At 34.8% G+C, this 12220-nt stretch overlaps 1 protein-coding gene across 4 annotated transcripts in view; it reads right to left on the reverse strand.

The window, feature by feature from the left end:
• UBR1 (ubiquitin protein ligase E3 component n-recognin 1) overlaps positions 1-12220 on the reverse strand; it is a 59878-nt gene that overhangs the window by 14938 nt on the left and 32720 nt on the right. For 2 of the 4 annotated variants that reach the window (XM_036383931.1, XM_036383930.1), the window contains exons 26-35: positions 11902-12001; positions 10119-10228; positions 9381-9470; positions 7992-8173; positions 7670-7875; positions 5263-5356; positions 2788-2940; positions 2269-2366; positions 1601-1694; positions 19-167 (exon numbers count right to left, since the gene is read on the reverse strand). In XM_036383931.1, the coding sequence (XP_036239824.1) occupies positions 19-167; positions 1601-1694; positions 2269-2366; positions 2788-2940; positions 5263-5356; positions 7670-7875; positions 7992-8173; positions 9381-9470; positions 10119-10228; positions 11902-12001 (1276 nt within the window). Of the gene's footprint in view, positions 1-18; positions 168-1600; positions 1695-2268; positions 2367-2787; positions 2941-5262; positions 5357-7669; positions 7876-7991; positions 8180-9380; positions 9471-10118; positions 10229-11901; positions 12002-12220 lie in introns of all 4 variants that reach the window. The other 2 variants (XM_036383929.1, XM_036383928.1) reach the window with 1 other exon arrangement.

Raw genomic sequence — 12220 nt, forward strand, 5'->3', positions numbered from 1 at the left:
ACTGACATGATACTTTACCTATACACTGGATGGTAAAAGCACAAGTGCTCCAGGTCATCATAGGAATCCGGGAATCAGCTTCATTTGGAGCAACTTTGAGCCCAACTCTGTAAATGGTGGTGGCAAAGAGAATAAGCATCTCTTTGATACTGCTTGAGTACTTGGCTCTGCAAAACCAACATGAGAAAATTTCAGTCTCAATTATTAATAGTGATAATTACTTACTGGCTAATCAATCACTATCAAAGTCTAAGTCCAAACCAGGACAGTTATTTATGAAAGAAATATTGAGAACAAAGACCCTTTGTCTGGACAGAGATGAAAAAAAAATCCCTAGTTTTCAGTAGTAAACTGAGGACTTTGGCAAAAAAGGCTTTACAAATTGAGAGATTAAGAGCTGCCAGGCTGGAAGATATTATTTCTGTGTATGACATTATAATTCACATTAGAAAAATGCAAACATTTTAAAGCAAAATACAATGAAAAGAAACATTGTTTACTTGTAACAGTAATTTTAAGTCCTGAAGTGAAAATAGTAAGGTGCTAAAAATGGAAGACATTTTTCAAGTGTGTTTTTAAACACATTTTTTAGTACTTAAGCTCCTTCCTAATTACATCAGGTTAGTTTATGTAAATGTAGTTTTATGTAAACAAGTGTTTAGCAGTTTTGATGGCTTGTGGGTTTTTTTCCCAAGTCATACATAGGATTTTCTAGTAGAAATATATGACATTCATATTAATTCTCTGTATCTCTATGGACAAAACAATTGTACCCAAAAATCTGGGGTTTAGCCAGGTTCACACTTAAACAACACTGTTTAACTTTAAACTACAGAATCTTTCCCATGAAGATCAGTTATCAAGAAAAAAATTGATTCAGGTTTCTGACAACAGAACATTTTTTTATTTTTGTACAAATAAAAGATATACATGAGTATTTTGCATAACTTTGATGTCAGTCTGAAGTAGCAGAGTACTTACAGTATGATTTAAAAAGAGATAAGGGACAGCTGAGCTCACTTGATAAGCATCTACCATTCATTCTGTTTTAATGGGCAAATGCTTTTGCCCACTGGAATTGAACATGCTTAGTGTTACAATTAGTAATGTGGAACATGATCACCAATTGCTGTCTCAAATAAACTCAATGTTGGCATTGAGTTTAATTTAGAATAGAAGAGAAACAGAACAAGACAAGAGCCCTATCCCTCTAAGTGATCCCCATCCCATTATTGTGTCCAAAACCACCTGAAATCCATGCCCAAAACAGATGCATGGCAGAAAAATTAAGGCAGACAAACAATAAATAACATGCCTAGAGGCACAGCAAGTAACCCAAATCACAGGAATTGTAGATTAGAAGATTCCAGGCTTCTAGCTTTGTACCAAAAACATAAGAAGTACCAGACTGGATTTGACCGAAAGGTCCACCTAGCTCCTCACAGATTCAATATTCAGTGAATGCTTATGGAAAACAATAAGTAAGCCCCTAGTCAGACCAAAAAAATCATGTCTTTCCTTCAATACACATTCTGAAGTATACCTGGGATATTGAAGGGAAAATTAATATAATGCAGAGAACACTGCTAGTAACACTTACGAGGACTGAACTCCAAAACTAAGGATGGAATGGAATTCCAAAGTTGAGTTCCCTGTTCCCTTGTTGGTGAAAGGTGGAAGACTTTGTTTCTCTCCTAACAGGAAAGAAAAACAAACCATCTGCATTAAAAAGCTGCTACAGTTTTTTAAGCAGTTGAATAAAAGGGAGTAGTGTTTTTATTTGAAACTGATTTGAAAATAATTGCAAACACACCTCACAAGCTAGATGATATTCCATGATTCCTCCTTTAGGTAACTTTTGCCTCTATTCCCCAAAACACTAGACTCTCTGTGCCTCCTGTTTTCTAAATACTCATACGTACTTTCATTTTGTCCTTTATAATTTAGTTGTTCTCTTTTTTACTACCTCACAGTCCATACAAAAGTTTATTAACCATAAGCATTAGTCTGTTGGCATCCTCTCCAAGTGCGCCTAACTTTTTTCCAAAGCAAAGATGGAAAATAATTAACAAAAGCCAGAAAATTGGTGAGGGGACTGAAATCAAGATATCAACTCAGAAAGGGCAAAGCTTTTATCCCCAGCTTTATTTGATAATGTCTTGATTGAGAGCAAAACTCAATTCTTTATTTGAAGTTTTCTACTGGTACTAGTTAAGACATGCACTGATGTCTATCCCACAGAATAGCTTAAAAATTAGGATAACAAACCTTTAGCATTTTTCACACTGTAGCCTGATATCCTGACTGTGACAATCTCCAGCCACCTAGCTAGGGACAGGATTTGAGCTACTGCCTCTGCATCCTCGCTGAAAAAAAAAAGAAAGCAAGTTTTACTTTAACATTTAAAGACTCACCTTAACTTAAAAAGCGGAGGACACAATTAGATCTAAACACATCCAAACAGTATTTGCTCAGTTTTACTGGCTTCAGAAATTTTGAGCAAACAGTACAAAATGAAGCGTAAGGCTAAATACTAGGTCTAGGTACTATCTCATTTGATTTCAGCTCCAAAAAATAGGCAACCCAAAAATGTTTTATAAAAAATAAAGTATTTACTGCCAAAATAAGTATATTTGGCTAAGCAATCAATAAGAATATATGCAGTATTTTATACAGATGAGTTTTTTTGAAGTTTTTCTTCCAAAACTTTGAAAAGCTCATCAGCCCTAAAGTAGTATTTCCTTTTTGTTTTTTTTTAAGTAGAGGTGAATCAATCTGGTATTTCACCTGTTTATTTTTTGAGCCTGCAGTGGAACAATAGGAATCACAGTATTGCACAGAGATTTGCAAAGGGGACAAAGATATTCTCCATTCTCCAAGTCAAATATCTGTTCAACATGCAGACGTTGTCGGAAGTTCAGCTGCATTGCTTCAAAGTACCTACAACATTAAAAAGGAAAGGAGAACGTGCAATGGCTCAAAAGCAACATGAACACAAAGGTTCAAGCATAATTGTACAGCAAACACTTATCCAAGGCAACAAAGGAGTCTTTTCCTTTGATTTGTAACTCTTCTACATGCTTGGATGGGAAAATAATAAAACCTTTGAGCACACAGATGAATTCATGCAAAAGTGCACGGTGTATCACTATTGGGAAAATGATGGCAAGTTTCCCTCACTTATATTACCCTTACAAATTTCATTAAGCTTTTGCAGACAAGCAGTCCTTACATTTTTCTACTCTTCCCTCTTCTCTTCAACAAAATTAAATACTGCATCTAATAACTCTCATATACAACTTACTATAGGAAATTTGAAACAGGTATTGAACATATGGTTATTAAATTTTAGGAAACACTACTGATAACATTTCACGAATGATTAATCAGCTATTCATTGCAATTACTGGGTATCATGACTAGATAGTGGAACTGTAGCCTTCTTTTAACAGGACGAGAGAATAATATATATTAGAATATAGTATTTCAACTATTTTAAACAAAAAGGAAGTAAGAAACAACTATGATCTTTTTACAGGCTTCATTATAATTTTTGCCCCCTGAGTGGATGCAAGTAAGCTTTCAAATGTCGTTATTGTCTCACTGGTATTTATAGGAACAAAAAGATCAAACCTTTAAATCTTCTTCTCTGGATACAAATTCAGTCTTAATGTTCAGATCAAGTAAGTAGGATCTTAGAGAGAAATATGAAATTTTCTAACTTCCACACCAAGGTAATAACTAGATTTTTTTTTTTTTTGTTTAAACCATGTATCTTAAATAAAAAAAATTCCATTTATGTGAGAAGAGAAAGTGTATGTGCACCAGCATCTGCAGAAATTCTAATGAATATAGAATATCTGGAAGTATTTTGTTATAAATGAAAACCCATACATTGATTTTCCCCACATTCACACAACTATGTTTTTGCAAGCAACTCCTCTTCCTCATACATGGCAACTACAAGGATATTCCACTCATTTTGACTTACTCTGTTTTAGAGGATTTCCAGCACTTGTAGGCTGCACATAGAAAGGTATGGCAGGCATAGTTTGGAGGAATATTAGTAAGTTAGAATGTCTGTGATGTAATAAATACAAGACTATACTCAAACCTTCTGTGCCATACTGTATGTGAAGAGCCTGTTGTTCATTTTAATCCCATTAACCCATACAGCAAGTCATCTTTTCTTAAAAAGAGCAAAGGAACTGAGCTCCAATGTTGCACAACTTAGATCTATGTAGATGTAGATGGATCTGCCAAGAGCAGATGTATTATACTCAAGGAACATACCTGGGTTTCATTTTAAGTGTGTGCACCTACTTATTCTGAACTGATGTTTTATTGTAAAAAACAGCAGTATACACACAAATAGAATGTAAAAAGTGAATGGTAAACACTAGAAGTTTAGTAAGATTTATTTTTTGAAGTAAAATGGTGCAAGTACAAACAACAAACCTCAAGAGAGTGTTTATAACATATGTCATATGTATAAAGAGACAATTGCAAGATTAGCTTGTGATTGCATGACCCACCTCTTATCTGTTGATAATACTTCAGTGGGATTATTTCTATTATTACCTCACACTGCTTACATAGTTTAGACTTGCCAGACCTATGTGGAGTGAAACGTAGGATGATTGTATCCCACAAGCCAGGAACCTTGGTCTTTTAATGTCCAGGTTCCATTCAAATCCAAAACACTTGGTCTGAATTGTGGGTCCCCCAAACAACAGAAATCCAATCAAGTCTACAGCAGTTCCATCAATTCTTCACCCTTACTTTTCATTAAGAGTTTCTTCACTGATATGGGAGGAGTCACAAGATTTAACCACTCATATTCCTCATATTCTGTTCTTGATGCTAGAATCTCTTCTAAACACTCACTGGAATAGATCAGTTTCACCCTTGAAGTATTGACCTGGAGAGAGACTTGCAGAGTATTGTTGCTAAAAGTAAACCTACTCAATAGGGTTTCTTATTCTTGACCAATTTTACTCCATTGTTTATATTTGCATAAATTAATAAGTCCCTTAGAAATTCTTCTCTGCATCATAAAAGGCCCTAAAACTTTTGATAATGATTATCTTCATCAAGTCAAAACATCTCTTGTTCCATATTTCATTTTTAGATGAGTACAAATTATTTTGATCCCTTAATTAAATATCCACTTATTGTACCTGGTTTTCAGTGTACTCTTAAGGTGATTTGGAAAATAGATTAATTAAAAACCATTAAAAGGCAGCAAAGACACATCCTTACTTCTGCCAGCAGGCTGCATGCATTACATGACCACAGCTCCCTGTGTGGGTCCCACAAGGTAAGTCAGGGTGCATGAAGAGAGGATCAAGTGTATCTAGAAACACACAGCAGAAAAATTATGGAATGAACAGTCATGTAACTTCCCATCAGTATGAACAGAAATCAACAACAATATATACAGAACATGAACCTTCAGATCTTATTTTCCTACAGTTTGCACAGTCACATTAAAGCTTCTCTTGGCTAACTTTTCCAGACCAATCATGCAGCAGAGCAATGACAAGAAATACCCATTTAAACTACTGAAGGTTCTCCATATAAAAGAAAAAGATGCCAACATTCAAATTGGTTAGGAAGAAAAAAGGGTGCTTCTGTACTGGAACAGATCTCTGGTTGGATTCACTATCACTGAAGCTTTTACTTTATTTTTAAATGAGAATGAAACTACTAAGGACAACTAGAATGAATAATTTATCCAACTAATCCCACATATTTTCAAAACACTAACACAAAAAGCACTGCTGAATAACAAAAATCAAGTCTGTCTTTTACTAATCTTGCACAATTCTAAACAATAGAAATATTATGAGAATATACTGATGTCTTTGTGTTGTATGTGCACCCAAAGTGGGATCCCACTTTCACTTTAAAGGTATCTAAATAATACTGAACAACAGCTGTCCTCCATGCCTCATCTGGGGGACTGTTCATGATTTTGAAAAAACACACTTGTATCTAACAAACTGAAAGAAAAAAAGAACCTAACTTGCACTGAAAATAAAAGAACCTAACTTGCATTGTCTGTTTGGCAGCAGCTGAAGCTGCCCTAAGTTAAATGGAGACTGAAATAAGAAAGCGAAGCTTGGCATAACACTGAATTGCACTTCTGCACTTCTGCTGGGGGAACAAGCATTTTTACATTTATTTAGATCTTGAAAGAAAAAAGCTCTTACAGGACTCCTGGTAACTGATGAGCAGCAGAGGACTGTGCATTATAAGTACTATAAACAGCGCCCAAAAACAGCCTCAGAAAAAGGAACTCCATTCCCTTCTTTTTTTCAATTATTTCAATAGCTCAACATGCCACTACAGAAAATATACAAGTGTATCTGACCACAACAGCATAGGATTTAATCTGTATTTCAGAGTACCACAGAAAAAAAAACTGTAATTAGTATATAAAAATAGTATCTAGATAAAAATTCTATACAACTGTCTCAAAAATGCCATTACCAGTAGTTTGCTGATAAAGAAAAATGGATCAAGCAGGATTCTGAAGGAGTTTGTCCTAGGCGTAGGACAATTCAGTACTTTTTAATGACCCAGAGGAGAAAACAAAATATGTTATTAGTGAAACAGCTTGGAAAAGGTTTATAAGCATGATAAAAAATAGGGTAATATCATGGAGAAATATGAAAAAATGATGAACTTTCCTCTGGTAACAATCAAGAGTTTGCTTCTGAACTAAAGCAGGAATAATGCACAAACATAATTTAAAGCTATTTTCTACATATAAGTGTCAATAAAAAAAAAATGGGACATAGCATTCATTTTGATCTATAAGCTGACCACAGACCACAACAAAGCACCCCCACATCTGAAAATAAGAAGGAATTTACAAGTTGTGACAGCATCTTTCTTGAAGTATTACTAACTTCCTTTTTCAAAAAGAGAACAAAAATGTAAGTGAATTCCTAGGTTCTCCCATATCCTTGTATTTATCTTCTTCTTTCCCTTAAGTAACAGACCAAACTTTCCATCATGTTTAGTCAGCTGCTACTTACAAAAGAAATTCTGCTGGGCTTTGTGTTCCCTGCTACCAATATGCTATTAGACAAATGTAACTCTTGTGATTGCATAACTTTCTTGTATTCAATTTTTTGTTCACTCATCAGATGATATCATGTGATCCTTGCTAAGATTTTTTTTTCATTCTTTATATTGTTGTTTTTATCATTTCCTGGACATATAAGGGAAAAAATACCCAAACCAAACCAAACCAACCAACCAAACACCCTAACCCTTTTCAGGTTGGCATATTGGCCTCTGATAACATTCATTTATTTCCTCCATATGGGGAAAATTTGCACTTGTACTTGAATAAACAGAACTGTAAACAGTCTTAGCTTTTCTCAAAACTAACTACTCCCACTAAATCTACATGTTTTATTAAGTCTTGTGAGATCAAAGCATCTTCTGATTTCCCTCACCAACAAACCTAAATCTTCATACACTTCTCATTTAAGTTTGACATGAATTTTAAAGCAATTTAGAAGTTTGCATCCATTTTTCTTAAGTACAGTAAGCCAATTAGCAACCTGATCAAAGAAAAGAGTTTAGCTGGTTGAAGGACTTTGAGCTCCAGGTACAGAAGTGCTTGTACTATAAGAGAAGAAAAATCTCATACCTCCTGAGAGTTCAAGAATTCTGCTCCTATTCTGAGTTAAGGCAGTTGACTTCTGCACACAGGCAGATAATACCATGGCAGCACTTTCAAACTTTACTTCCTGTTCTTCCTGACAAAGAATACAGGTCAAAACTTCCTTCTCAATGACAGATGGACCTCGTTTGGGACCCAAAGCAATTCTGGAGTAATCAATTGCTGAAGAGGTGCTGTAAGACCAGAAGTGACACAGATATAAAATAACCAGCTGGATTTTCTAAATGAACTGAGTTCTTCCTGACATCTAACAAGGTCATAGACTACAAGTATGTCTGTTTTCTCTTACCTTTCTTCTTCCATAATAGCATCATCTTTCCCCTGGGCCTCCAGTGTGTTTTCATACAGGAGCTTGTGGGTTTCAATGAAATTCCTCTGCAGGGCAGACATCTGGGCCATTATCTTCTGACGGTGCAACCTCGCTGCTTCCGCCTTCCTCTTCCGCTCAGCTTTCTCTTTATCCTGAGTGCTCTGTGTCTTACAGTAAGAGAATAAAGAAATCACAGGCAACTAAGAACACCAAAAAATGAGAAGACTCTTTCCCCAGTACAGGCATTCTAACCACTGACATCAAATTCCCTTAACTGACAACACTTTAATGAGGGAAAAAAGTTAACAGCTATCTGAAACAGAAATTAACAGAACTCAAATCTTTACTGAACAGACTTTTATGGTCTAGAAAAGGTCACTACTACAATCTCTAGTCCAAAGATAAGATCAAAAATCCCTGAGTCATTTCAATTAGGTACTTGTCTGTTCTTAAGAAATTTTAGTGAGGTGTACATCGAAGTTTTCTCCAGACTTCTGTTATTCTCACCATAAGTGAAACCCTACTGAGTATTCAGTATCTCCCTTACAGAAATCGAAGAAAATTTTATTTTGAACTGCCTATCCATGGCACAACAAAATGCGTCAGCATTTTATACATCTGTGTATTGTATTTTCATTATTCTTTATGGTACACTGCAAAGCTATTGTTCTTCCAACATTTACTCTTGTATCATATTTTCAGAAACCATATAAAAAGAATTTCTATGCTTTAGAAATCCAGAATTCAAAAAACACAGATAGACTTTATTAAAACATATAGAACCTAACTCTTCCTATCCAATTACTTAAGGGACAAATGTAACATTATACACAAGGTTTCCATTCACAGTACCATGACTTTTCCAGGAAATCAAACAACTTGCTCCACAAGTAGAACTGAAAGAGATTAATTTCTTATGGACTTCTGTATTTTGTTTGATATCTTACCAAATCTCATATGACACCTGCCTGAAAAAAGAAACATGGCATATGCTGTGTGATAAGTTTAGAACTAGGCATGCAATGACCAGCCAAGAGATTGCTTGGCAGCAAGCCAAGGCCAAACAAAACGTCTAAGAGCAAACTGGTCTGTCTTCACCTTCTGCCTAAGGGTAATTAGATTCTTCTTTTTTGTTCGAATGCCAATAGAAAACAGCCACTCCTTAGGACTGAAGTCATCTTTGAAATCTCCATTTCATTGTATCATTTGACCACTAGCTAAATCCTAGCTGTAGACAATATATCACAAAGATCAGTTTTTTGAAAAATTATCATTTTAGGCAACAATAAATTTAGACACATCACTGAAAATAGCTATTCAAAACATTTAAATACAAGGCTTCTACTGAAGCTTTATTTTTATCATTACCTCATCACCTTTTGTAGCTTCTGAGCCTGATGTAGCTCCTACTGTTACCAAACTAGACTTTTCTCTCAATCTCTTCACCAGGTCAAACATCTAAAAACAGAGACTCAGATGTTAAAAATAAAACACAATTTGGCTCTTATAACAATGTAAATTAATACATTTCCAATGTTACAATATATAAGTACTGCAACAGGCTGCCCAGAGAATTTGTGGATGCTGGAAGTGTTCAAGTCCAGCTGGGACTTGTAGGCAATCTGGTCTATTGGAAGGTGTCCCTACCCATGGCAGGGGCTTTGAGCTACATCACTTTTAAGGTCCCTTCCAACTCAATCCATTCTATGACAGACAGGATTAAAACTCTTGTTATTTTGTTTCACGTTATTTTCAGATTTTCAAATGGAGTCAACCACTCAAAACTCCTAAATAACAGAAACACCCAAGACTCTATGTGTACTCCCAGAACACTGCCCTACTCATTATCTGCTGTTATTGTGCAACAGATATATGAGGAATGTGTGTAAAAATGTCATTACTGGAATGAGTTACCTAAGCAAAAATTAATCCAATACTTCATGGTACAAGTAGCAATTACAACGCTGCAACAGATTAAACTTCTCAAGAAATCACTGCAGCTGTAAATGGATTATATGTAGGAACTGTATGTAGGAATCATAACATCTTTCATATTAACTTTCTACACAACTGAAATCAGATTGTACTTATCTCTCCTTTGTGTACCTGCAGTATCCAATTGACTGTGTCCTTCTGTGCCTCTAACTGGGGAACTCTCTTCAATTTCTCCAGAAGCATTAACACATTCACAGCATTCAAGGCTGAGCTTCCCATTCCTTTACAAAGTGAAAAATAGAAAAGGGCCTTCAGGGAAAAAAAAGCCTAACATTTTAATGTACTTACATCCATGGACATGCCTTTAAATATTACTGACTATACAATATACATACATGAACACAAACTGTGTAGTTAGATTTTGGTTACAGTTTCATCTGTTTATTCCAGTTATATATAGTATAATTTATCCCCTTGTAGATCCATTATTTCTGCTTTAGAAAATCTTTGCATAATGTCTGCTTAAAAAGAATCGCCTTTCACTTCAGGAGGAAGCAGTAAAGCTCTTTAGAGCTTACCTATGTTTGCTAACAGCTTAGTGTGTACACGTCTACTTCTAATCACAAAAGCTATTGTAATTACAGTAATTTTCTTCCTCACAACTTGGTGAGAGTCCATAGTATTCTAGGCTCTTCTCTAACAAAAGAATGCTTTAAAATGGAGACCATTCTGTTCAATGATATTTCTTTTGCAGCACTTACCATACAGAATTCATTTTAAATTTTTAGTAGGGAGACAAATACATTGCTAAAGAAACTGTCTTTCAATGAATTGTGTCTCAATAACAGCTTTGTTACGAAAATACTGATTATTTTTGCATCCCTTTCATGTAAATTGGGCTTTGATTTTTCTGGTTATGCAAAACTAAAGCTAGCAAAGCATTCTCTAGCATCTCAGTTATAATTATTACTTCTATTGTATTCCTATAGTTGACATGAAGCTTCTTAACACTTTCAGTATGATGATGCTTCTTTTCAACACTGGGAGCGCTTTTCAAACACAAAATTTTTAAAGAACTAAATAAAGGGACTTCGGTAGTTTTATGTATTTATTCTTGTAGAAGGTATTTGAAAGATACATAGATATGATGTTTAGGAACAAGGTTTAGTGGTGCACTTGGCAGTGCTGACTTAACATTTGGACTCAATGATCTTAGAGGTCTTTTCCAATTCTATGATTCTATGATTTCACTTCACAACTCTTATCTCTGTTGCATCTCACAAATGACAGTTATGTTTAGCTTGATAATGGATTTTTTAAATTTATTTTTACACACTGAAGCAGAAACTCTAGAGAAGATGGAAGATTATTTAGAAAATGCAGATTCCAACTCCCACAGAGTAGTCCTGTATGTAATATTAAGAAATGTTCAATAGAGAGAAAAGGGTACAATCCAGAGCCATTATGTTCTGTTACTATTTTCATTACCATAGTAAAAGACTAACTTCCAGGCAAATCACTAATTGTACAGCTTGAGAGAACCAAAGATGGACACAGTTCACTTAAATCCACTGCCATTTTTCAAAGAGTTCTTAGTTTCCATTTCAATGCAGTTCTTGTGAAGGAAAAACCACTTGCAATTATGTAACACTAGAACTACTTTTCATTTCTTTCCCAGGAAGAGAAGCACATATCACTAGAAGTACTTTTCATTTCTTTCCCAGGAAGAGAAGCACATATCCTCTTCAACCCACCTGACAACTGGGAACAGAGGAAGCGAGTCCAAACCTGGTTTCTTAATTATTAAAAAAGTTAAATTACCAGGTTTTAATTACATAGCATAAAATAAAACTTTTCTGACTAAATCACTGAATAATTTCTTCTAGTTTATTTGAGTCCTTACAAGATCAAGTTAGTCTAATTTACTCTGTGGTTTAAAGAAAATGAAACATACGTGTTGCTTTGTGATAAAAATCAAAGGTTACTTCTTCCTCAGGAGACTTCTGTAACTGCTGCTTCTCTTCTAGTAATCCTAAAGAAAGAAGATGAAGAACCTGAAAAAAGAGAAAAATAGTAAGTCTCATTCAATGTTTAAGATACGGAAAACTGGCACAAAAGATTAGGATGTTTAATACGGTTCTGTGTTATATTATGATAAAACACATGAAAATACAGAGATCATACATGGAAAGTGAAATAAAAAAAGCACAATGCAAATTTACTGCATATTAGTTGCACTAAAATTCATCAGCTTACACATGCTTTTATATTAG

The sequence above is a fragment of the Molothrus ater genome, chromosome 6 (genome assembly GCF_012460135.2).
Source record: "Molothrus ater isolate BHLD 08-10-18 breed brown headed cowbird chromosome 6, BPBGC_Mater_1.1, whole genome shotgun sequence".
NCBI lineage: Eukaryota > Metazoa > Chordata > Aves > Passeriformes > Icteridae > Molothrus > Molothrus ater.